Here is a 26,184-nt window from a genome sequence, read left to right as displayed (position 1 = left end):
GCTGTCTTTTGTACAGTCCCCAAGGACATGCACTACGATCCTCCGCTTTCCCATGCAGGTCACAGCAGGGCAGAATGAGGTCTGTGATGAAGGTTTGCTATCACATTGCACTTGGATTTCTTAACTCCAAAATTCCTGAGCTTACCAAACCTCTGGTGAAGACAGGAATAGTAGTAGAAGAGGGGAAGGTACAGACAGATAATAATTTCATTCTGCATCCTTTTTAATCTGAAATTTATGCTTTACATCCTCTAACGTAGACCCCTATTCTTTGGAGTTTGTGTTGGGACTATAAGTAAGACAGATATTCTACTGACACTTGCAAGGGTAATAATTACCAGAACTATTGATCTTTCTGCTGCAGACTAAGATAAAGACAGTAAAGACAGTGGTCAAAAAGAAATTTCTCCCTATGATATAGCATTGCCTATCATAGTAGTGCGTTACGTGGATTTCCACACAGTGAAACCGGTAAGGACTCCACCAAACAGCAATACTTTGAATGAGATATGCCAATCACTTGGCCTGGAACAAGAGCCAGTATGAGGAAAGCAAGACACAGGACACATCTGTTCTGCTGCATGAGGGCAGCTGCTGCTGTGGGGAACTGGTTAATGTGTTACGTGCTGTTAACGGGTTGAACTTTTGGCAGCTTCCATCATGTCACTGTCCCTGTTTCTGTCCGGGTGAAGGCCAGATTATCTTAGACCACTTGATTGTCCAGAAACTCCCTGACACCGTTTTCCTGGCATTAGCGCTGGTGGGACCAGGAACAGAGAGCACAAGGGCGCAGGCTGGGTGGAGGGGGAAGGTTTGCAGTGTTTGCATTCTGTTTTCAGATCTTGCCTGGAAGTGGGGGTTAGGCACACCACTCTTGTTTCCCAAACCCTAGCTCAGTCTCCTGCTCCCAGTTTGAAGCACTCCTCCAGCAACCTCCATAACCAGCGCTGCGGCAAGCTCCATACAGGGAGCCCTGCTAGAAATGGAGGCCTTCCCCTTATACTCTGCTTTTAACCCTTCTTGGTTTTGCTACGGCCTTTCCCCCTCCGACAGCTGCCCTGCCCCAAACAAGAGACATCTCCAGCTTTCTGAACAGTTCCCCTCCCTCTCCCCCAGCACCTGGCTGCCAGCCCAGACTCAAAGCTGCTGGTTCCAGCTCCTCCTTGTTGCTGCCTCTCCCCATTTCCGGATGGGCCCTGGCCCCCAGCCCTTATCTCCTCCAGCCCCTGGGCTGTTTGCAGAGGAGAGTATAAAGGGGTTGACTCGGAGAGCAGAGAGGGAGTACGGGCAGCACTGGACCAGGCTGGGTGTCTGCTTGACTCACCACAACCTGCTCTGCACCATGGGGAGAGATGGGCTGCTCATCAAACCAAGTCTCTTCCTCCTTCTCCTCTTCTTCCTTCCTGAAGACGCCTCGCCTGCCGCAGAGCCGTAAGCTACACATGTGCGGGGGGGTCTCTGGGCAGGCAGGAGGCCTGGGTTGTATTCCTCTGTCTGTTGCTTTGTCTCTTATCGTCTTAATTTCCTTCACCTGGGAATAAAGACACCAGGGCTGGTAAAGTGTCTTCTGCAAACAGCTACTGCTTCAGGGGGACCCAAAGCAGTCTGTGAAATTGAGGTATCAGTAAAACTTTAGAAAAGAAAAAGGAAAAAATAAAGAGGAAAAGGTCTATGGAACACCTTTGGCAGCTGCAGTGAGCTGATGGATTGACAGGATTCCAACAAAATTTTCTGAACAAAATTGGTTCTTTTGAAAGGCAACTTTTTGTAACTGTTTACACATTGTCAGAGACAGACTTTTTTGAAAAGGTGTTGAAAGGTTTCATTTTGGGGTTGAACTCCCCTACTCCCAGGTTGCATGCCCAGGAGATGGGAGTGATTTTTTGATCAACAATAACAGATCTGGCCTGACCAGAAATGGCTTTATTTTTTAATTCACACTTTTCAGCTCAGCCAATGGAATAAAAATTCCCTTCTCACCCATGGTTATGTGGCACTGTAATACTGTGACTGTTAAAGTCTGTGAGGGTATATTGTGCTGCATCCCTTCTTCACCCCTTTCTCCCTGTTTGCATGTGAAGGGAGTGTGTTGTGTGCATGCGTGTACATATGTGGCAGGAGCAGCGCATGAAGGGATCCTGATTTCACAGAAACTTTCTTCTCTGGCTTTTTGGCAATGTCTTTTCCTCCCAGCACAACAAGGCTGTGCTGCAGTGCTTTCATCAAATGCAGGATAAGCACATGTTGGATAGAAAGATGTCAGAGCCTCCCCTACCACTAAAAGGAATGCCCTACCTTACTGCCGAGGGTCTGAGCTCTTCTCCCAGCTACTTGCTGCCCAGGGGCCATCAGAGGCCAGTCCTTGCCCACCCAAAAGGGAGCACTGTTGCTATTAGGTGAATCAGGTTTGATTCCCAGATGCAGTTCTGGGCAACGGCAAGCTCCTCTGCTGAGAGGGAAGCTGTATAGGACTGAGCAGGGTTCCGCTGCTTGAGCTGAGACAGAGGGGCTTCCTTCCCTGGAAACCTGAAATATGCTCCAGTTGTTGTGCTTAAGGTCTGGCACCACTCTGGCAGTTCTGGGTCTCTGAGAAGAATAAGAGTAAATCTGCAGTTTGCAGTGTGTACTCAGTGGCGTTTCTTCACTGGGTACTGCAAGTCATGTGGCTCCTGGATCCTACTAACTGTGTCTAGCAAAGGTGGCATTTGACTTTTCTGCAGTGGCATTACTCAGGGTCCCAGAAGGAAATGCTGCTGTTGTGCCAGAACCTGGAAAAACACATCCCTTCCAGACATTTGCATTGAGGATTTCCTGTGGTATTTTACTTTTGAGACTGGACTTCTGCTTTTCCCTTCTTTACAGACATGCTGGAAATCTTGTTATGCTCCTAGAAAATGCACCTTATTCCCTGTACATTGAAGGCTGTAGTAATCAGATTGGTTTATTTGTTCTTTCTGTACAGCTCTTTGCCTGTTCCTGGTCCTTCTGACCTGTCCTTCTCCTCTCTTCCTAGGCAGTATACGGTGTTACTGCCCTTTCTGATCCACACTGATTCTCCTGAGAAAGTCTGTGTTCAGCTGACCCACCTGAATGAGTCTGTGACGCTGAGTACCACACTCGAGTATCAAGGGGAAAATAGGAGCTTGATTGATGATGTGGTGTCAGAGAAGGATGTATTCACCTGCATCCCTTTCTCTGTGAGTATCTCATCCTTGTTGGCTGGTCTCTTATGCCAAAGGTAAACTGTAAGGGCAAAGACCAGAGTAACACTGCGTAAGTATTCGCTTCTCTCTTGTCCATGTTCATGTCCATTCTCAACACCCTCTCACTGCTGAGATCTCTTTAACATGCTCCCTGCTTGGGAAATGCCAAATCCTGGAAAGCCAGCCCTTCTGTAGAACAGGAGGGTAAGAGGCCAGGAGAAAGAAATGGTGAACAGCTTCTTCAAATGGCTTTCCACATCATCCTTCAACAGCCGCAGATTATCACTTGAGTAACTTCAAATTGGGGTAAAGCTTTTGGACCTTACATATTTTTTTTTCCTTGTGGATATGTACACTGAATTAATGTAAGAACATATTGCTGTGATTACCTGTGTCTAAAAAAGAGAGGGAAGCAGGAAACTCATAGCTTAATATAACTGATAGCCCTAGGGACTATAACAACTAGGGCAACTAGGAAAGTTGGTCATCTGGCTCAGAGCATAGATTACGTCTTTAGCTTGAAGGCTGAAGAACTGGTCTGCAGGATACTGAACTTGGCACCTGTCAGATATAGGCTGAAGACTGAACTTCGTCAGTTGAAGATAGATGCAGAGAGATCTGGCATGTCTGGTTTGAAAAGGGAAATGTTCTGCAAGGACTAGGGCCATTATCTGAAAGAGACTGGGGATTATTCCATTGCCCCTGTGAATGTCAAAAGGAAAAAGGTAGAAGGGTTTTGGTTAGGGCAGTAAGAATTTCTTAGTATTGGGCAGAAGATCTGGGAGCTCTTTTGCTGCACAATCCTTGCACAATCACTTCACAGAAGTAGGAATGAGTAAGGATATGGGACAAGTAAAGATCAGTCTCTTGTTCCTGATGATTATAGTTCCCCTCACCTCTATGCTGTGTCCATCAGGATTATATTAGATCTCTCATGAAGGCCAGTTTCAGTCTTTAAAGGTGGTCTGTAACATAGTTGCCTTCTTTCCCTCCAGCTTCCAAAATCAAATAGCTGGTCATCAGTCGCGTTTCTCACTGTAATGGTGAAGGGTGCAACACTGCAGTTCAGGAGCCGCAAATCAGTGTTGGTCAAGAATTATGAAAGCTTGGTCTTCATCCAGACAGACAAACCCGTCTACAAGCCTGGACAGACAGGTACCAGGGAAGGGCTGGATATTTGCATTTGAAACGAATATTTGTGTTAAAACTGTTGGATTGTGCTGGCCAAATGTCCACTGCTTTCAGTGGGGGTCAGAATGGCAACCTCTTGGCTAAGGCTTATATTTTTAATGCTTGGTGACAAGAACTATATAAGCCATTTATTTCTTCTGGGCCACTGATCTCCTAAATTTGTCCTGGACAGAAATGAATGTCCTAAAAGAGGCACTGAGTTCTCTATCCATCCAGAGCCAACACAAACTTGCAGCCAAGTGCTGAAATAATTTGCTTGCGTTCATCCTTCCTAAAAGGTCAGTCTAGTTGTAACAAAATTAGAAGACCTATGTGAATTCTAGTGTAAAAATGTGTCTTTGCGAAGTAGACAAAGGCAACTTAAATTTAACTTTGGTCCGAATTAATGAGATTATAGTCCATGATCAGTAAGATGTTCACAATGCCTTGGACTTGCTCTAATAAGAGGATTCTTATTAATGTAGTTTCTTACACGAGTAGCTTTTTAGTATGTCTTAGCTTTCTAACAAATGGAATTTCTTCAGAAGAGAACAGCTCTGTTCTCTATTGTACCATTTGTTTTTGCAACTGATGCTTTTTGGTTGGTGACTGCATTGTGGAACCTCACTGTCTGCCTTTCTCTATCAGTCCTGTTCAGAATTGTTTCTCTGGATAAAGACTTCCGTCCCTTGAACGAGATGGTAAGGATAATACCTCCTTTTCTCTATTTAAGTCATCTATGCAGGGAAAGGGAGGAAAGAATCATAGAATCATAGAATAGTTAGGGTTGGAAAGGACCCCAAGATCATCAAGTTCCAAACCCCCTGCCATGGGCAGGGACACCTCACACTAAACCATATCACCCAAGGCTTTGTCCAGCCTGGTCTTGAACACTGCCAGGGATGGAGCATTCACAACCTCCCTGGGCAGCCCACTCCAGTGCCTCACCACCCTAACAGGAAAGAATTTCCTCCTTATATCCAATCTAAACTTCCCCTGTTTTAAGTTTTAACCCGTTACCCCTTGTCCTGTCACTACAGTCCCTAATAAAGAATCCCTCCCCAGCACCCCCACAGGCCCCCCCCCAGATACCGGAAGGCTGCTACGAGGTCTCCATGCAGCCCTCCCCTTGCCAAGCTGAACAGCCCCAACCTTCCCAGCCTAAAGAAAGAAGAGTCTTCTGGGGAGAGCTCTCAGTGCACTGAGATAATTGTGTAATTCCTGGGTTACCTCAGATCTTAACAGGGTCTGGTCTTCAAATTTCTGTATAAAGCTGCCCTCTGCATTCTTGGCAAGGTCTGACAAACTGCTGATGAATAGTGCTGGTGTAAACACATCAGCAGTGAGCAAGGCTGCCATTTTAGAGTGCACACCTGCTCTTATTAGTATTGCAGAGCATCCAGAGTTAGTAATGCCAGCTTACCTTTCTGACCGAGAAAAGGGATTGTCCATTGTCCCCACTCTTGATGTACCTCAAAATCATCTGTTTCTCCATACCAGGAACATTTTTCCTTATCCCACTGGGTGATCAGCTTGTTCCTTGAAACATGGTGATAGCCCTGGTCGTTCGACCGTGTTGCTTGCACTCTGTCTAAATACGCTGTTTCCTTTCTTCTTTTTCTAGTTTCCACTGGTGTATATTGAGGTATGTATAAACATTCAATTCGCATTCACATCTATTGCACTCAGCCAGGCCAAAATTGCTTGACCAATTGCTTCAAGATGATTCTTGTCTGATTTATGTATTAAGCAGCTCCATTTCATTAATTTGAATGCACACAGCTTTAACTCTTATGGTGGCAAACGTACTCTGGGCTCAGCTTACAGCTCCTTCTATTGTCCAGACTTGAGCTTGCCACACAACTTTGCTAGTGCCCCCCTCTTCTGCCATGCAGCCTCCTAAAACACTGGGGCTAGGCCTTCTCTCATGGCTTTGAATCATACAATCATAGACTGGTTAGGGTTGGAAAGGACTTTCTGGTTGCAGACTTCCAGTGTTCTCACATTCTCCTTCGGATCACATTCTCTGTAGGACCCAAAGCAAAACCGTCTGTACCAGTGGACGAAGGCACAGTTAAACATGGGATTAATCGAGCTGTTCTTCAGCCTCACCTCTGAACCTGTTCAAGGGACCTACAAAGTGGTGGTACAGAAGGCCTCTGGGAAGACAGTTCGACATCCTTTCTCTGTGGAGGAGTATGGTAACTGCCATTTCAGTTTCAAGTTCCTATCAGCTACTCCCATGGGGCATGAAAGCTTAATTGAACAGGGTGGTAGATCTGACTAGGATGTCCAGCATGGCTGGAAAAATGTCTCTGTGTCCTCCCCCTCTCAAGCATCATCCCTTTCTGAGGAGTGAAGACTGAAGGACTTGAGCGACTTGTCTCCACTCCTCATTAAGCCCCAAGCTATGCAGTGCAGCTCTTCTGACTGCTTACCTCAGCAGAGCTCCCATCAGGAGGAGCAATGTGCTATCAGCCACAAGCCTTGCAGAGGTGATTTAGGGCTACAGACTTATTTCCAGTTGGTTACACCCTTGTCAAGTGTCATGCTATAAGTCTGGGTTTCTGCTACCTAAGGCCTGAAGTCCTGACCTTTTGGTGTGAGCTGGGGCTGTCTGTAAATTCAGACTTGCCTTTTCTCCCCCATAAGCTAAGCCTGTAGCTCGAGTGACTCCTTAGTGCCTTAACCTCTCTCTGGTGCTCTCACCCATGTGCAGTTCCTTCTGCTTGGCTAGAAAATGGTGTCCTAATACACACCTGCAGATGGCTGCAATCAACATAGCTTCCCACCCCAGCAAGCAGGCTGCAGCTCTCCTTGTTATGTGGTCTGACATGATCTGGCTCATGCAGCTGACATGAGTCCTGGAAGATGAATCTGGAAGTCCTTTTACCTCTTTCAATTGCAAGGCTGTTCTGTGCCCTGAATGCCTCCTCATTCTCCCAAAACAGTCACCGTCTACTTCCCGTCCTGCAGCTGGGCTCAGATGTGATTTCACCCTCTGCTAAGTCACTGGAGAAGCTATGGGGTCTTCCTGTTTCGCAGGTTAATAAGATCTACATGCTATGGAAATTCAAAGACCAGGCTGGAGACCCAGCTCTATATGTTTGTGGGAGACCTTTATGGACTTAATTCTCTTATTTTACTGTATCCAGCTGCTGTGGAACTGATAATCCATGTGTTATCTAAGAAGTTGCTGTATTTTAATAGTTGGTATAATAATCCTGTCTTCTTACCTGGCATAGTGGTTGGTTCAGTGCCTGTGGTTTTCACGGATTTTGGTGGGATGTGCAGGTGACAGAAACCTCTAAAATCTGACAATTTAGGTGCAAAAGGGTTTCAGGTCATTTTTAAGACTAGCTTTTGAGCAGCCTTTATATCTTGTTCGTATACTACTCCGCACTACACAGACTGTTTCCCTTTGGTTCTGCTGCAGTGTTGCCAAAATTCGAAGTAACAGTGAAAATGCCCAAGGTGATCACCATTCTTGATGAGAAGCTGAAGGTGACAGTTTGTGGTCTGTAAGTGTCATTCTTTCAAGGCCTTCTTGGTTTCAGTTTTTAATTCAGCTGCTACTGAAAGTCCAGTTGAGAGACTGCGATATGGTACTTCATCACATTGCTATTCATTTTGGGGTCCGAGGACCAAACAGGCTACATCTACCATTTGACAAAAGGCAGCAAGTATTGCTTGGGGAACTTAGTATATAACATGTAGAAACATATTGTTCTTCTAGGTTTTTGGGAGGGTTTTTTAACATATTTTTTAGTCATAGAGGGTTTCACACCAGCTATATTGCAAGGGAAGAGGACTTCTGTTTATTTTATCTGGGAATGATGTTTTAATTGTGGCTTCTGCTTCTCACTGTTGAGAGAAACTGTAAGTGATGCAGCTGCCCTCATACCTTTGGGCCGCCTCATTCAGTTCCACATAGCAATGTTCCACGCATCCTGCAGGAAGAGCCATGGCTTGGGCTGAAGACCCGGCTCACATACATACACAAACCATTTCATCAGAATGAGGCAGTGGGGTAGGTACTTGCAATGTGTTCTCCAAGATGAGGGGTCCTCTCAACTAAATCAGCATTAAGGTAAATGAATTCTCAAGATGTATGTATGTGTTATTCCCGGGGATGTGATCCATGCACCTGCCTCTGTAGCCAAGCTTGGTCCTAAAATGTTACCAAATCTCTTTCTGCTTTTTATTTCCTGTGATGACCCTGCTGTATCCTGGAGGCAGCTCTAGGAAAGAGTTCTGGCTACATTAGGGGTGAGCTAGTAATTTTTCTCCCTCTCTTACATTCCTAATGTCTCTGGTTTTCTTTCAATCCTCTTTGCTGGTAGATATACATTTGGGAAGCCTGTTCCTGGCCTTGTGAGCTTCCGCATCTGCCGGAAGTTTAAACACCCAGCCATCACCTGCTATGGTGAAGAGGCTAAAGCAGTGTGTGATGAGTTCTCTGAACAGGTGAGTCACGATTACTCTGTTGGGTAGAGAGACAGGAGAAAGTGTGGTTTATTTCATAAAATCATAGGATGGTTTGGGTTGCAAAGGACCTTAAGATCATCTAGTTCCACCCCCCCTGCCATGGGCAGGGACACCTCACACTAGACCGTGTCACCCAAGGCTCTGTCCAACCTGGCTTTGAACACTGCCAGGGATGGAGCATTTACCACTTCTCTGGGCAACCTATGCCAGTGCTTCAGCACCCTCACAGTAAAGAACTTCTTCCTTAGATCTAACCTGAACTTCCCCTGTTTAAGTTTGAATCCATCACCCCTTGTCCTGTAGCTACAGTCCCTAGTGAAGAATCCCTTTTCAGCATCCTTTTAAGGCCCCCTTCAGATGCTGGAAAATTGCTATGAGGTCTCCACACAAGTTCTTCAGGCTGACCAGCCCCCATTTTCTCAGCCTGTCTTTGTATGGGAGGTGCTCCAGCCTCTTGATCACCCTGCTCCTTAGGACTTGCTTCATCAGTTCCATGTCCTTCTTATGTTGAGGACAGCAGAACTGCATACAGTATTCCAAGTGGGGTCTCATGGGGGCAGAGTAGAGGGGCAGGATCACCTCCTTCCACCTGCTGGTCACACTGGCTATTTAGCATGCCTTGTAGCCATGTACAGGCTTGCTCTAGTATGTACAATCATAATGTGAAAAGGGGAGGGAATCCATGTATTTTAAAGAAGCTTGAAGAAGGAGAGAAGATTGGGAGGAAGATGAAATGTGAAGGTAAAAATAGTGGTAAGGTCAGTATAGTAAGAAAGATGTGTGTAAAGACAAGAAGCTTGTAGAGAAAGAAGAGATGGAAGGAAAAGAAAGGTCATATGAAGTGTAGAGTATAAGGGAGAAGTGAGATAGAAAAAGTGTGAGTGATGAGAACAGAGTTGGGGTTGTCTTACAGTAGAGACTCTGTGGGATCAGAATTGATGTTAGAAGCAGAAGAGGAGCAGAAATCAGGGGAAAGGTAATGCAGTTTTAAAGAAGGAAAGGAGTATGGCTTTAGCAGCAATGTTAATACAGACAGAAAAAAAATATCACTTTCTTCGTTCTTCAGACTGACAAGTCTACAAGAGCAAACCTGAATGGTGTTTGGAGCATGGCCAGGTGGAACAGTACAAGTTCAGTTGACAGAAGCTGGGGTAACAGCAATTGTGGAAATATGTCAGGACAAGAAAGCAAGCAGAAGACATTCTTGTGGTCTTTGGTGTCTGTTGCTGTATGGTCTCCACAGTTGTCTCTGCCACCGCTGTTGTTATCTATGTTAAAAGAAAATATGAATGCTCCGGTGCTAACCTCTCTTCCAGACATGTCTTCCTTTTTCTGTGGAGACCTGCCCTGTGCATGAAAATGCTGAAAGGGAGGTGGCAAGCTTTGGAAATATTTTACTAGTTATCATCTTCTTTCTACACATGCACAGGCTTTGGTTTATGTATCACTCACACAGCTTGTGTGTTTTCAGTAGCAGCTATATTCTAATGTGCCTGATGCCTTGCAAATATTTCCTGTCTGGTAGACACATGAGTAATTCCTTATGCTTCTGTATCAAGTGTTTGCAATTTCAAACTTCAGATGCATACACAAAAATCTTTGAGGCTGCAAATTCTTTGCTCTGATGTTTTTGAAAGTACTTTAAAATGCTCCTTGCCACGTTATTTATGCTCTTTTCCAGTTTTGATAAAAACAACAGAGGGAATGATCTGTGAGGTTATTTGGCTTCACTTCCATTTCATAACAACACAGTGGCGGATTCATTAAGTTGGATGAACATTATATGAATGAGACTATAATGGTCTTGCTTGTTTTTCTCCAGAAGACAGACATCTATGGCTGCATTTCTGAAATGGTAAAGACCAACTTATTCCAGCTCAAGAGAAATGGATATGAGAATAAGCTCCATGTGGAGGCTAAGATTAAAGAGGAGGAGACAGGTATGAATCATCTAAATCAAAGAGCTGTGTGGTAAGCCCACAAGATACCAGCAGAGGGGACAGCCAAGTTGGAGTGAGGGAGAAAAGCAGACTCTTGCTTTTCTGGAATCCTGACGTTTTCCTGCCTGGAGTTCAGGAACATCATTATAATTGCTGGTCCAGCAGAGGAGCCTGGACCAGTAATTCTGGTCAGGCAGAGGCAAATTATTTCTTAAATGTTGGTTTGTTGGTTTTTTTTCCTGCAGGAGTGGAGTTGACTGGAACAAGTTTTTCTGAGATCACAACCACTATTACCAAAATTACCTTTGAGAATTCAGACACCCACTACAAACCTGGAATCCCCTTCTTTGGGCAGGTAGGGAAACCATGAGAATGGAATGCCTTGAGTGCCAAACAATCATGCTAATGAACCTCCTGGATAGATACACAAGCCCGCTCTGCAAAGATGCTGTACCTCAGTGCTGCTATACCCTGTGGGCCTCCTCTCCTCTGCAGGCTTTCAAAGTGGGGAGCAGCAGCTGAGAACACAGACCTTATTGTTCTTACCTTTCTGTCCTCATGCTTCCACTTTCCAGTCAAGTAAAAGTCTGCTTTTCCAGTCACCTGTTTAATAGGAGCCCTAAGGGTATGAGTGCGTGTCAGTCTCTACATCCACTCCTCTGACCCGGAGGTGGAGATAAGAAAGGACTGAAGAAGTAAGATTCAGTAACTGTGCAGCTTGCTCTGAAAGAAATGGGTGATGCACATGTAAAGCATGGTGGAGGCTTCCTTGTCTGGCATGAGCCCAACATCCTTAGCTTGGTGGTCTATCAGTTTGCTCAGGTGACAGGCATTCCTCTCCTTCTATACTGTACTGGTTTTGCTCTTCCAGGTGAAACTAGTGGATGGGTCTGGTGCTCCAATTGCCAATGAACTTGTGAGGATTTCTTTACAAGGAGTTGAGGAAGGTAACTACACAACAGATGAAGAGGGCAGGGTGCAGTTTACTGTGAACACTTCCAAGTTAAACTCAGATTCTGTTGGAATTAGGGTAAGTCCTGTGGGCACAGGAGGTGGTGAAGGGAGGAAGGGGAGGGCCTCTGAAGTTTCTACTTAAGTGCAAAAGCACTTAGCTTCTTGTTCCTGCTTGTTTGTGCCAACCATGACACCAGTGTGGTGTAAATAGTTGTACAACAAACCATGTCAACTTGCGCTTAGCTTGTAATTATTTGACTTCTGCCTGGCAACAGCAATATAGGATTAGAAGTAATATCGTAAAATCATAATAATCCATTCTGCTCCCAGGGATTGCCAGCCCTACCTAGGCAAATCTGTTTCAAGGGTGTGTCTAACTCTCACAGTGGAGTGCTTTGCTGTCTTTTCAATTAAATGATTTCCCAAGTATCTCACCTCAGTATCCTTTGTGGTCAGTTAAGGCAATCTGCACGTCTCAGGGTTTAATTTAGCATTCAGAGTTTCTAAGTGGTCCTCATTTTTCTTTTTCCTTTTTTTTTTCTTTTCTTTTTCCTCCCCCTCCCCCCCCCTTTTTTTTTTCTTATCCTTTTTTTTTTTTTCCATAAAGAGAAAAAGAGTATGAACTATTCACAGAAATTCTCTCCCTCGTGCAGAATTAGTTTGTTCATCTGAGAAAAAGAAGTGCTGCTGAGCATCCTTTTCTTTTTTAGTGGTAAATGCAGTATGTGTGTAAAATGCACATTTTGTAATATCTCACTCTGGAATAGGGCAGATTGTCTCGAATTGTGTTTTCTCTTCTCCCTACAATTCTCTTGTCATAGGTTAGAAACATTAAAAAATATCCAGAAGTTACCACCTGGTGCTTGAAGTTTTCAAAATTTTGCAGGATAAAGAAAAGGCAAGAATTCCCAAGTATAGTGAGAAAGATAGGAATTAAAGGCACGTAAGGCACATGAAATGCTGAAGTAGAACCCTCCTATATGGGAATTATCTTCCTTTTTCTTTAATTTTTAAGAAAAAGCTTTAAATTTTAAGAAAACCTTGACTCTCTCAGCTCCTAAACTTCTGTTCAATTTTGGTTTTGAATTCTTAGGTGGGGACTTTTACTCCTTCTCTGTAGCATCCTTAGCTTGATCTTGGCACTGTTGATCTCTGAACTGAACAGCACTAACCCTTCTCCATCAGTAATAAGAAGAAAAATGAAAGTCAGCTTCTTTTCTCTTTAAACCAACATGATATTATTAGAGAGGGCAAGGTATTATTGCAAAGAGCCCTTGAGGTGATACAAACAACTGGTATGATTCAGCTTGTTTGAGACAATCTCCAACCTCCTGGGAGTGAGATCATTCCCAATAATTTGCAAAGGATACCACCACCCTATCTTGCATCTTCCGAGCTCATGGTTTTTTGTTTTTTTTTTTCCTGTAGACTGCCTTTTTGCTTAAATACGGAACATACCAAACATTTAATATGAGGCCATGGATTTTGACACCCATGTTTGAGTATCTGTGTGTGTTTTCTCCTTTTCTAGGCAACTCATAAGATACACCACTACTGCTATGACCATTCCTGGGTTGTTCCATATTATGAAGATGGCTATCTCCAACTAAAGCGCTTTTACTCTCCTAGTAATAGCTACCTCAAAATTGAGCCCAAGTCCAAGGCATTAAGCTGTGGCTCTTCCACAGAGGTCCGGGTGCACTATGTCCTTACTCCAGAGGCCATAGGGGAGCAGAAGAAAATCGTCTTTTACTATCTGGTAAGCTTGCACCTGCCGTACAGTGAGGTTGCCACTGGTAGTTGTAGGGGAACTGGAAATGAAAATCGTGGTTTGTGGCAACGGGCTTGTAATACTTTCCTATCATGCTTCAAATGTTCTTCTCCCACAGAAAATACGATCTGGGTTAGGAGCAGAAGAGTAAGGATGTCCCAGTGCTGCCTGGGTGAGCACTGGGATAGTGCTACAGGGAGGCAGAGAGCAGCTGAGCAGGGTGTGAGGTCTCACACAGCTCAGCTACTCTCCTCTCAGATTTCCCCTCTTTAGGGTTTGGCTTATGCATGACCTCAGTCACAGCAGAGTTTTTCCTTCCATTCAGGTGATGGCCAAAGGAATCATTCAGCAAGCAGGCACCCACGTTCTGGATTTGGACCAGGAAAATGGTGAGTTCCTTGCCAAATTGTCAGTTTCCTGGGAGGACAACTGTGTCAAGCATACAGGCTGCTTCCATATAATGCAGGGATTCACATCTCCATGTCCCCTAAAATATGGGAAGAGTTTGAGCTTTCTTTTCTCTGCCTTTATTTAGGTTTTGCACAGATTTTCTCTAATTCCCTGTGTCAGCTGTCTTTCTTCTGACACTGCATTTCTGGGGCTCCACTACTCTCAGGAGACACAGACTGATAGTCTGTATTTAGAAGCTGAATCAAAATTCAGCATACTTATGCACTGGAAAACAGGAATTGAAATGGGCCTTTTCAGTCAGTGAGACTTCCGCATTTCTGTGAGCACCAGTTCATCCCACTTGGAGGCCTGGAGTTTCATCTAGGCTAGGATAAAATTTGGCATGAAGTCAAACCTAGACTTTTGGCTGCTGGAGAAGCAGGTTTCCTGTACTTTAACTTTTTGCTCTTGTTTTTTTGCCAGCCAATGGGGTCTTCTTGCTACAGCTGCCTGTCCAAGCTGATATTGCTCCAGTGGCCCAAATGTTTGTCTACACTACTTCCCCCAGCAGGGAGTTGATCGCTGATTCAGCAAAGTTCAACATAGAAAAGTGTTTCAGGAATAAGGTATGTGTCCAGTTCTTGAGGGAGTAGCCATAAGACTGCATCATGTTCTAGCTCGCTTATTTAGATTTGACCTGGCTAAACTAGTTTCTTTAGATTTACTAACACTGGACAAGCCTACTTACTGGTTTGCATTAGCTTGGAGGAGATCAGCTGTTGGAAAAACAGTGCTAGCATGGACTACACTGATAAAACCCCTCCTAGCAACTAGTTGCACCCACTGATCTCACAGATGGTCCTGGGTAAGAAAAAGAGGTAGGTGGGTGTGAGGGGCGTGTGTATCTTATGTCATACTACAACACGTGTATTTCACACAAACTCATTCCAGCAATAAGGTGGCTGCATGTGAGGTCACAGAGCAAAAATAAAACTCACACAACCCCAATCCAGTGGGCAAAGCTAATACTTGTCAGTTCTTTCAACTTCTGTACAGCTCATCCTTTCATTTTAATTTCTATTGCATGTAAATGGAGATAAACCTTTCCTGAACCTGCTGAGAAATGCACAGTGGTGCTCCATGAGCAATGCACAGGGTGCTGCATGAGCAATAGTTATACTGAAAGAGTGCAGAACAATAAAACCTTTTTCCTGTAAGCAGGTGCACCATTATTCTCTTATAGCTCCATGTATTCCTTTTGTGGAAGAGCAATTTGGTGTATGAGGAGCTGTAAGAAGAGAGCAACCTCAAAAATTCTTATTGGGACTTCAGAATACTAGATGGGACACTGCCAAAGCAGTCCCTTGTCCTGCTAAAGCCTAAGATAAATGAGTTCTTGAAACTCGTATCATTGTAGAAGCCTGGTCACCTGAATTTTGGTCATATATTAAAGCTCATACTATGTACTACATTAAGGTCTGGGTGCAAGACAAGTGCCAAGTGATTTACATGTTTAGATCCTACTTTCCTCTCTGAAAGCATAATGAATTCAAAGCTGTTATCAGACGAGATAGGGCAGACTTTTGGACTATGTCTGTGCCAGACATTTTTCCTAGTGGCAAGATTGCTACAGCCCTTATGCTGCCATTTTCTGACAAATACTGGGTTTCTATTCTCAAAATGATGAGTCCACCCTGGGAGAGGTGGGGGGTATCAGCAGAAAGCATGCTGTGGACTGGTTAGAACACGGGGAAGACTGGCAGCTGATGCTGCTTTGTTAGTCAGCCTGTTTATTCTGAGGATGCTTTGGTCATTGCATGTTAGAGAAGGGTTTGTACTGCTAAGGAAAGGGAAGATTTATGCAAATCAGCCATCTAATTACAAAGTCATGTGAGATGATGATGACAGCTTCTTCTAGCAAGAGCTTCCAGGGCAAAGGTTGTTAGAGATGCGAGTTAGGTTTTGGGGAAGGCACACAAGTCTTAACAGGCCTTAGCCAACAGGCCAGTTCTTCAGAATCATTAGCAGGCAGTAGATATTGCGATATTGCTCCAGGGCATCACTGTATCTCATGTGACCAAAGAATCTGCTAAGAAAGGTCTTTGCAAGCCTGCTTTCTCTCCACATACAAGATCTGGGTACAGTACAGAACGTGGGATTATCTCATCACATTCACAGTGGCCATAAACCTCAAAACTGCCGTAAAAGTTTGATGTGCAATTGTGATACTTGAAGTTGCCAAGAACTGTTAGTGCTGATTCCTCTGGCACTGCAGGAAGGAAGCTTAGCTCTGCAGTAGCACAAAGGGAGAGAGGTGTGTGTGTGCAGATGTGCACTTTGTAGGGTTGGAACTGATGCCTCAACTGGAGGGAAAAGTCCTACACGAGTAGGGCATCTCTAACATAGCTTTTCCTCTGGCTACAGGTGTCCTTAAGCTTCTCTCCTTCTGAAGGCCTGCCTTCCTCTTATGCTCACTTGCTGTTCAGAGCCTCCCCAAACTCCCTCTGCGCTGTCCGTGCTGTGGACAAGAGTGTTCTCCTCATGAAGCCAGAAGCTGAACTGTCAGCCAGCTCTGTAAGTGCTTAGTCTGTGAATTAAGTCGGAGCCTGGTCAGATTAACTCAGCACTGGAGTGGAAACAGTGAACAGTCCCTCCTGTTAGAGCTGACTCAGGAAAGCTGCCCTATTCTGTTTCTCATCTTCCTCTGCAGAAGGCAAAAAGATGAGAACTGGGCAGCAGCTGTTTCTTAAGGGTTTTGTGTGACTGTAGGGATGGCAATTAGGAAGCTCTTTTAAGGTGACTGCTCCTTTTGGCCAGAGACAAACACTGTTGTGTGTCTGATAATTTTTCAGTTACTCTTTCCAGCCATGGGTTAGTTTTCTTAGAGTAGTGTCTGAAAGTGTCAAGAGAGTTTATTCCCCTCATGCCAAGCATCAAATGACAATCCCTAAGCAGGGACAAAGTAATGCAGATGGACTGGCCAGTGTAATTTTTTTATATATTTGAGCCATAATAACCAGAGTAGCATGCTGCCCATAACAAAAGTGGCAGTATTTCCAAATCTGGATTTCTTTTCTGACTCCCAAATTCCCATTGTTCCTACCACAAAGTTGGACCATGGCAATGTGGATGTATGTGCAGATGATGTGACTGTTACGGTGTTTGCATCTAACTACCTCAGTTGTGTTTTGTGACAGTGGATACTGAAAATGACAGATACCTTGGCTGTTTCTGCCTAGGTGTATAGCTTGCTACCAGTGACAGAATTGCATGACTATCACCATGGTTCAGACGTGCTCTTGGAGGAGCCCCTGGAGGATTGTGTCCCCGTAAAGAAGATAGTTCTGGATGGGATCACCTATTCTCCAGTACAGGAGATGAGTGAAGACACATACAGCATCCTAAAGGTATAGCCCTCTTGCACGGTTAGAGAGTGGAGTGGGAGAAGGACTAAGAATGCTTAAGCCGTCTGTGGCATGATGTGATGTGATGTAATGTAATATAATGTAATAAGGGAAGGGTTTCTGAATCTGAATGATCTGTCACTAATTTTTATCCAGAGTCAAGTTCAGTGATAGTTATAAGCTTCACATGTCTTGCCAGTCTTGCTCCCTCTTGGTGGAAAAGGGATCAGTCTCAAAGTTTTGTTCATACAGGGAAAGCTTCGAGGCTGACTTGAAATGAGGTTCTAACGGGAGGTAAATAATTCTGTGCCATTAGTGTTACCCCAAATAAATCAGCATATCCTTGAGCTTCATTGTAGCCACAGACATTTCCTTACAGAGAGAAAACTGTGTCTGCTCCCTGGCTCATCCTGATTCCTAGGCTAGAATTGGGCTAGAATCAGTGCCCTAGAAAGAGAAAGGATGCATCCTTTGGTCTCTCTGAGCCACCCAGGCACCCGTCTCAAGGTCCAACCCACCGACAGTAACAGCTTCTCCTTTTGAGGCAGTAAAATACTAGTGACAGGTCTGCTGTGTAGACCTAAACAGGAATCTGTAACAAAAAAACATGTTGGGTTTCTCTCCCATAGGGAATGGGTTTAAAAGTTTTCACAAATACCAGGGTGAGGAAACCTTGGTATTGCAGCACTGAGAGCTACGTGCCTGCAGGAGTTGCCTTTGGTGTACCTTCAGTCATGTCTGGAGCACCTATGCATGCAATGAGGACAAGCGGTAAAGGAACTGGGTTTTGTTATCACACCTATTTTGAATAAGATCCTATCTGTATTTTGGGATGAATCTTGAAACAAGAGCTGGGGTTATGAACTGAATCCTTGGAAGCAGTACTGAATTTCAGTTTCTGTGTGAGTGTGGGGCTTATCTGTTTTGCTGGGTTGTGAAGGGTTACAGACAAACTTTGATAACTCCACATTTGAATTCAGAAGAACCAGGTAGCTTTCAAAGACTGGCAGAGCAGAAGTTGGGCTTTTTTTTTTTTTTTAACCAAATTTCACCCCAAATTTAGAATATTTTACTTGGAATAATTTTTTCATTTTAGTCAATTTTCATTTTAGTCAAAAGACAAAATTTTCATTTTAGTCAAAAGGTCTATTTTTGCCACTCCCAGATTCCAGGTGCATGTTTTTAGCTTGAACATCTTCAGCCTAGTTCTTGAGTAGGCCATAGATTTGGCAGGGAGGTGTTTTCTGAGTCACAGTGATCCTACAAAAAAACTGCAGCAAAGGGATGTTCCATTGGTAGCTGGCCTGGTAGGATGAAGAAGGATGTCACGTTAAGATGGCACCTAAAAGGGAAAAGGCTGCTTGCACAGATGGTCGTAGAACCATAGAATCATTGGACGGTCAGGTTTGGAAAGGACCTTAAGATTATCTAGTTCCAACCCCCCTGCCATGGGCAGGGATGCCTCACACTAGACCATGTCACCCAAGGCTCTGTCCAACCTGGCCTTGAATAACTCTTTGCTCTAACATCCTTGTTTTAACCTAATGAATTACTACCCCTCAAATTTTGAGGTTCACTGGAGACAAGCAGGAAATAATGGAAGGCTAGCTCCTCCTGCTAATAGGCTCTGACTGAAACTTCACTGCTGTTGGTACCAGTGCTCATTACAGCCACAGCAAACATCTGCTGCCAGCACAACTCCTGATTGCCACATAGATTGCCACTTTCTCAGACCAAAGCATGATGATAATGTAGATCTCCCTTGTTTGGAATTATCAGTAGTTGATTTCTTTTCCATCTTACTAGAGTCAGGCTCTCTGGCAGGTAGACTTTATCCCACATCAGCCACTCCTGAACTGCTGACGGAAACAGTCCGAAAGTATTTCCCAGAAACTTGGATTTGGACTTTAGTACCTATAAGGTGAGCACCTTGGGTTAGTTCCTTTTTAATAAAACTGTTTTTTTAAGGTGAAAACATGAATTCTTACATGTTTACCAAGCCTTTTCCATCCCTAAAAGTCCTTCCTTGTTTGCAGAGCTCACTTGGCAATCCTCTGAGATGAAGTTACCTTCATAGAATCATAGAATCATAGATTAGTTTTGTTCAAGGAGTAGTTGTGGGTCTGGAAGAAGATGGGATGGCCCAAACATTCACACAGGCAGTAGGCGAAAAGGGGTACAGGTAGTCACCAAAATGCCATCAAAATAATCCCTTTTTCCTTGCTGTTTGTCCTTCACCAGCTCTGAGGGAAATGCTGGTCTGGGTGTGCCCATCCCTGACACCATCACTGAGTGGAAAGCCAATGCATTCTGCACTTCAGCACACATGGGCTTTGGCCTGTCCCCAACAGTGACACTCAGAGCCTTCCAGCCCTTCTTTGTAGAGCTCACCATGCCCTACTCTGTAGTGCGTGGTGAGTCCTTCACGCTGAAAGCCACCGTTTTCAACTACCTGACCACCTGCATCAGGGTAAGGAAGGTTTAAATCCTTCTCTGTACTTGTGTACCTTCTTGTACACCTCTTATCTCTGAATAGCCCTAGACCCCTAAATTTTTATGTTATTCTTCCTATACACTCCAAACACAGAACCCACAACTCCAGCTCTTTGCTCCTTTGCTACTGCAGAAATAGCTAGTGCTATGGCTTCCTAGCTCCCTGTCTCCCATTATCATTGTTCCCTGATTGTGTCTCTCTGGCAGGTCAGTGTGACTCTGGCTCAGTCTACTCATTTCCTGGCTACCCTGGTGGAAAAGGAGGAAGAATCTTATTGTCTCTGTGAGAATGGGAGGAAAACCGTGGCTTGGCTGGTGACTCCTAAATCTCTAGGTAAAGGTCTCAGTAAGCTGAAAACTGCAGGAAGGGTTTCTCTGTGCTGCTCTCCCCATTCAGCATCAGGTGTAAGAGCAACATAGTTTTCTGGGAAGCACTGCAGCGAAGTCTCTGTCTCATCTGGTGTTATCTGGGAGGCAGAGGCTGTTGGACTCTTAGAGTCCAAGGCTGTGTCTGGCACTGCATGCAGTACGATCAAGCCTTACAGCCCATGCAGACCATCTTTGGAAGCCAGAAACATTGCTGGCCAGCAGGAATGCTCTGCCAGCTTCATTTCTCCCAGAGATTAGATGATTCCCCATGGGATCTTCATACTTTGTTTTCACTATTGTTGTGTTCTGTGGAAGGAGCTGTGGTGTGCATGTGGGGTAGCAATGTGCTGAACAGCTTTGGGGCTGGTGAATCCCACCATTGTGGTATACTAGGTTCTGAAAAAGAGTCACCAAAATAGAGTCACCTTTCAATGGCAATGCAGCTCATGTGCTGCAGGGTGGCTTCTGATATAGACAGCTATGTTGTTATACAAAAGAACCAGAGCCCAGGTATGATCAATGAGCCTGCAAGTTGAAACTCCAGGAAGCGGCAGTGACTTCTATTGCCTGGCACTGCCCGGCAGGGCTGGCTAACCCCTGTCTCCTCCAGGGCAGGTGGAGTTCTCAGTGAGCACTGAGGCCCTGCAGAACAAGCAGCCCTGTGGGAACACCATCGTGGAGACTCCTGAAAAAGGGAGGAAGGACACGGTCATCAGACAGCTGCTGGTGGAGGTATGTGGGCTATAGGAAGGGAGGACTGAGTTTTCCCACAGGCTGTAGGATATGTTGTAATGGAATTGGACGGGATGCTAGATAATCTCATCTAGGCTCCCTTTCCTGTGAAAAGTTGGACCAGATGATCTTTCAGGGTCCCGTCCCACCTGGGCTGGGATATGAGTCTATGATTCTATAGTTCTATGCAATATGATGCATCATCTTTATAGTTTGCAGGGCTGAATGAAAACTTCAGCTTAATGATGCTGTGCAATGTGTCTTACAGTACTTTAAACTTTCCCTATCCCCTATTGTAGCAGGACTCGTACTCCAATTCATCCTTCCCAACCTGTCACCTGTTTCAATACACCCTATTTACAGCCTCTCTCCTCCTCTTGAGACACCCCCAACTGGTTTGCCAGTCAGCACATGCTGCCTCTCTGATACTGGAGTGGCCAAGCAAACTGCCTCTTAAGAGAGCGTTATACAGTTCTGGTTTGATACCACAGTCTGTCACCAGGATGAAGGTGGGGGATTCGCAAGCACCTATGCTAATTCAGTGACTATAGAGAAGTCCTCTCAAAACTCCAGATTTTATAAAAGTCATTGAAAATGTGTTAAAATTTCACTACTTCTCTGTTTCCTGTGGCAGTAAGAGTCACTGATGCTATGTGGTACAGGAGGAACTATTATGTGGGAGTACTGCGTATAGGAAAATGCTAATTTATTATGCTGGATGTGTTCATCTGGCAGGTAGATTCTATGTTCTTAGCTTTTCTCTGTATCATAAAACCCCCTAATGTTTGCATACCGTTTGGTATGGTATCAGTATATTTGTCACCAGATAGTATCATCTTCCCTTTCTACTATTAACTGACATGTTTATTTTTCCTAAAGCATCTGCAGCTTTATGATAAATAGCACTGCAGACATCTCTTCAGGACAGCCCTCTAGAACTACTGTGTGCTTTTGCTAACAACAGCGCTTGCTGTAATGCTGCAGTCCTTTTGTTACAAGGATGTTAAGTGTCTTTCACTGCGTACAATAGTTGCAGGTCACCAATGTGACAGTCCTGCAGTGTTCTTCTCTCCTTTTCCTGTCCTTACTCCATGTATAACACCAGTCTATTAGGATCATATTTCTTTTGCTTGCTTAAATTATTATTTCAGAGCTCTGTATTTCAGAAGTGTTTGTGACTGCCCCTCCTTCTACAGTTCACTCACTTCTCACATATCCCTTTGTCCTTGTTAAGGATTCCTCTGTTCTTCTGTATTTCCTGTCTCACTAACTTCTCTTGTTTTCCTTCATCTCATCCAAGCCTGAAGGAGTTGAGAAGGAAATGGCCCATAACTCTGTGCTCTGTGTAAAAGGTAAAACCCACTCTCCCCACCCTCTCTGTTCCTGTGTGATTTGATGGGTGAGATATGCCTGGAGGAGGAAGATAGTGCTGCCTCTACCATATTCCAGATAGGCCAATATTTTTAGGTAATCAAAATGTGCCCCATCAGTTGGAAGCCTGAGAAATAAGACAGAAGAAAGCCTTAGAGAATGGACCATCCTGCCTAAGCATCAGGGAATGAGCTAGGATGCATGAAAGTTTAGCATGAAAGTTTGCATCCATATTCTCTTATGTGCAGGCACTGGATTAGAAGTGCCATTTTCTATTTGCTAATGTGCCCAGGCAAAAGCTGTGAGGACAAAATCTACAGTGCCTAACAATGGCTGGGGGGTGATTTGTTACAGAGATTGCCTTAGAGCCAGGGAAAAATGAAGTGACTGAAGTCAAATAATTTCGAATAGGAAGTGTTCTTGTTTCATTGAGGCTCCCTTCCCTTCCATTTCTTGGGACTGCGTTGAAGCTATTTGGGTCTTGTTTCTCTTTCAGAAGTGCCTGTGAAAGAGAAATTTTTCCTTTTGCTACCCTCAAATGTGGTACAAGACTCAGAAAGAGCGTATTTCTCAGTGCTGGGTGAGTGATCAGCCTGACAGAAGAACCACATGGTGTTCCTGCCCTTCTGTTTTGGCCTCCTACCTCACTGCTTTTACTCCTGCTCTCCAATACACTTCACTCCTGTCTTTCATCACTTCCAGTTGTGCTTTTTCTTTCCCCTTTCTGCATGTCCTTTTGTTCAGGGTTCTCTGCCAGTACCCTAACTTTGCTCTCATTTTCCTCTTATCTTTTTCTCTGCTGTTCTGTGTTTTCTTCCATGATCTTTATCAGTCCAGATTTTCTTTTGTTCTTCTCTGAATCTCCTGCTTCTCTTGTTCCATAGCTCCCTCTGATTATGATATCCAGCCCTGAGTATTGTCAATACCCCTCTGGAATCTCCTGCTCTCCAGGTGACATCATGGGCACTGCCATGCAGAACCTGCACCAGCTCCTCCAGATGCCATTCGGCTGTGGGGAGCAGAACATGGTCCTGTTTGCACCCAACATCTACGTCCTGGACTATCTGAACAAGACAGGGCAGCTGAGTGAGGAGGTCAAATCCAAGGCCACTGGATACTTAGTGAGCGGTGAGCACACCCAATGTGTTTTATTTCTGCTTTGGCTTTTTTCCAGATCCTGCCTGGGGTGGTTCTGTCAAATGGTGGCCAGATGTGGAAAGAGAGCTTCTTTCATACACAGATGGTCTCTGCTGTATGCCCGAGAAGGCCCTCTGCTGCTTTTCCCTTTATTGTTTTCTTTTGCTTAAGCATTAGAGTACTTGATCACTTCACACACTTTTCTCTGCTCCCTAATTGGGTTGCAGTGGAGTGCAGAGTTGTCAGGTGAGCTGCTACAATTACTGGTCAGTTGTTATTAATATGTCCTACCTTCCTCCTGAAGGAGTGCATGGAGGTGGGGATGTACCAGTACTTCTTATTGACTAGCATGGGACTGACCTATCCTCTCTGCCTTTGCTGATACACCTGTTTTTCTGTTTTCTCATCCCTCAGCAGACTTCCTCTGGCATCTGATTCTTGCTTTAACCCACCATTGCAGGTTATCAGAGGCAGCTGAACTACAAGCACCCAGATGGCTCTTACAGTACATTTGGACCACGTTATGGCCAACCAGGGAACACCTGGTGAGATGTCAATGTTGCCTATACCTTCCCTGTATGCTTCTCTTTTTCACCTATACATTTATAATAAATGCTGCATGACAGTAAATCGGAAATGCTGTTGTAGATCAGCAGACTTTCCAGATCTGGTGTGGTCCCTGTGCTGCCTCCTACTTGATGAAATAGGCTGTGCCATCCAGTTACATATCTAAAACACATCCTCCCACCAGTAGCTCTGAGAACGATGACAGACAGGAAGGGAAATGGAGATAAACTGGGGAGGAAGGGAGCAGGGATTTCGCATCCCAACTTAGGAAGGCTGAAGAGTTGCAGTGGCAGCTCTTCTAGACTAACACCTGCTGAGAAGGCTGCTGGGAAATATTTCCATTAAGTGAAAAAGATGATAAGCCAAGAGCAGTGCTGTATTTTTTTTCAAGAGCTTTTGTGTTACTAAGCAAAGACAGCCTTGAGAAGCATGTGTGTTGCCAGTGTGACTGACTGCAAAGTTTTGAGTTACTCCAGCATATTGTTGCCATGCATTTTCAATTTTAGGTAAGGGTAAGAATGAAAGACTTCATCACATTTTGTTTGCTTTTATTTTCTGAAATGGTACTTGGCTCATGACAGCATGTTGGCTTCTCACCACCTGCCTGCTTCTGCTCCATAACTGCTTGTAACAACTCTAGCAAAAACTCCTTTAACATGGTTTTGTTTTGTTTTACTGTGGAGCTCTGGGAAACCCATGAGGCATGGATTTCTAGAAGAGTCCTGAACTAGCAGGGACTTAATTGCTCTTCCTTGTCATTTTGAGTATTAATGTTATGCAGATGTTTAGCTGTCATGCAATTCCCTAGTTTTTCCAAAGAGATATTTTTTTAGATACAGATCAACAACCACTGTCCTTCAACACAAAGGGATCACAAGATTTTATGATATAAGGGAGGAACAAGAAATCAAGGTGGGAAGCAGGTTTTTTTGACAGATACTTTTAGAGGTGAAGATATAATATGTATGTTCTCTGACTAACTGGCCCAAATTTCCCCAGGCATTCTTTCTTTCTCCAGACATATGACGTGCATGTGAGGCCTGTCACCTGAGACACACAACAGGCCTGCTCAAGCCCTTTCAATGCTCTTGCTGCCTTTCAGGCTCACAGCCTTTGTCCTCAAGTCCTTTGCCCAGGCCCGACCTCATATCTTCATAGATGAGAAGCACATCCAGGATGCTTTGGTCTGGCTATCATACAAACAGAAGGAGAACGGCTGTTTCCGCAGTTCTGGCACACTCTTGAACAATGCTATGAAGGTAACACGTCTGCTTGGTTGGTTTTTTTTTTATAAGGCTAGAACTTGACCAAAAGTCAGATGGGTCCATTTGAGCTTTTTGAACATACAGGCAGATGGGAAATTCCCATGTCAATGGCAAGTACTAGGAAGCCAAATGCCATTCTGTATGATTGTCACAATAGAAGGAAAATGAAGGCTAATCTGCACTTTTAAAGTGGTATTGATAACTTCATATTAGCTGCACTGGGGAGGAGGCAAGCTAAGGGTCTAAAATACAAAGTAAAGTATTGCTGCTGAATTGGAAGAGAAGATAGAAGATAAGAAGCTAGGTGGGGTGAGCATCTAACTCTGTGTTTCCCTGCAGGGTGGAGTGGACAATGAGGTCTCACTGACGGCATACATCACTATTGCATTGCTGGAGATTCCTCTGCCTGTAACTGTACGTGGCCGCACCCTAATTTGCACCAGAATTTGCTGCAGATTGGAAAAAGGACTTAGTTGTTAACCTCTGTGATACAAGAATTATGTGCTGACAATTTGGGTATTCCTGAAATGTGTATACCATAAATGTTCCTAGACATCATTCTGGTAGCCCCCTCCTCAAAGTTCACTGGAATGCTGCACTGTTAGTAAGGCAAAAACCTCGTTTGTCCCAAGCCACCTAATCACTGGCTATCTCTCCGCAGCACTCTGTGGTACGTAATGCCCTGTTCTGCCTGGAAATGGCAGCAGGTGAGAAAGAAACCCACGTTTACACCAAGGCACTGGTGGCATACGCCTTCGCCCTCGCAGGGAAGGAGGAAAAGAGGAAGGCATTGCTCGCCTCACTTGAAAGGGAAGCCGTGAAAAAAGGTGAGTATTTCCCGGTGGGAAATCTCTTTCACTGGCATTACATCATCCCTGGTTCCTCCAGGTGCCCAAGTGTGTGTGAACTTGGAGGCTAGGACAAAGAGGT

General features: G+C 44.5%; 1 protein-coding gene across 2 annotated transcripts in view; it reads left to right on the top strand.

Annotated features, from left to right (window-relative positions):
* The first annotated feature begins 1,174 nt into the window (after positions 1–1,174).
* Positions 1,175–26,184, top strand: part of LOC134161339 (alpha-2-macroglobulin-like) — a 29,669-nt gene continuing 4,659 nt past the window's right edge. For both annotated transcript variants that reach the window (XM_062614038.1, XM_062614039.1), the window contains exons 1-28: positions 1,175–1,431; positions 3,014–3,197; positions 4,199–4,358; positions 5,022–5,074; positions 5,998–6,018; positions 6,406–6,574; positions 7,810–7,894; positions 8,717–8,840; positions 10,684–10,801; positions 11,047–11,156; positions 11,673–11,831; positions 13,287–13,514; positions 13,852–13,915; positions 14,400–14,542; positions 16,341–16,490; positions 17,156–17,323; positions 17,950–18,091; positions 19,127–19,241; positions 19,562–19,790; positions 20,021–20,147; positions 20,793–20,914; positions 22,215–22,266; positions 22,782–22,865; positions 23,237–23,413; positions 23,883–23,967; positions 25,092–25,248; positions 25,594–25,668; positions 25,916–26,081. In XM_062614038.1, coding sequence (XP_062470022.1) covers positions 1,190–1,431; positions 3,014–3,197; positions 4,199–4,358; positions 5,022–5,074; positions 5,998–6,018; positions 6,406–6,574; positions 7,810–7,894; positions 8,717–8,840; positions 10,684–10,801; positions 11,047–11,156; positions 11,673–11,831; positions 13,287–13,514; positions 13,852–13,915; positions 14,400–14,542; positions 16,341–16,490; positions 17,156–17,323; positions 17,950–18,091; positions 19,127–19,241; positions 19,562–19,790; positions 20,021–20,147; positions 20,793–20,914; positions 22,215–22,266; positions 22,782–22,865; positions 23,237–23,413; positions 23,883–23,967; positions 25,092–25,248; positions 25,594–25,668; positions 25,916–26,081 — 3,709 coding nt within the window. In that variant the 5' untranslated portion in view covers positions 1,175–1,189. The remainder of the gene's footprint in view (positions 1,432–3,013; positions 3,198–4,198; positions 4,359–5,021; positions 5,075–5,997; positions 6,019–6,405; positions 6,575–7,809; positions 7,895–8,716; positions 8,841–10,683; positions 10,802–11,046; positions 11,157–11,672; positions 11,832–13,286; positions 13,515–13,851; positions 13,916–14,399; positions 14,543–16,340; positions 16,491–17,155; positions 17,324–17,949; positions 18,092–19,126; positions 19,242–19,561; positions 19,791–20,020; positions 20,148–20,792; positions 20,915–22,214; positions 22,267–22,781; positions 22,866–23,236; positions 23,414–23,882; positions 23,968–25,091; positions 25,249–25,593; positions 25,669–25,915; positions 26,082–26,184) is intronic.

The sequence above is a fragment of the Pezoporus occidentalis genome, unplaced genomic scaffold (genome assembly GCF_034315485.1).
Source record: "Pezoporus occidentalis ecotype Australia unplaced genomic scaffold, CSIRO_AGI_Poc_V1 ctg172, whole genome shotgun sequence".
Taxonomy (NCBI): Eukaryota; Metazoa; Chordata; class Aves; order Psittaciformes; family Psittacidae; genus Pezoporus; species Pezoporus occidentalis.
Note: the sequence above shows the minus strand (reverse complement) of the source record. Positions and strands in the feature narration are given on the sequence as shown.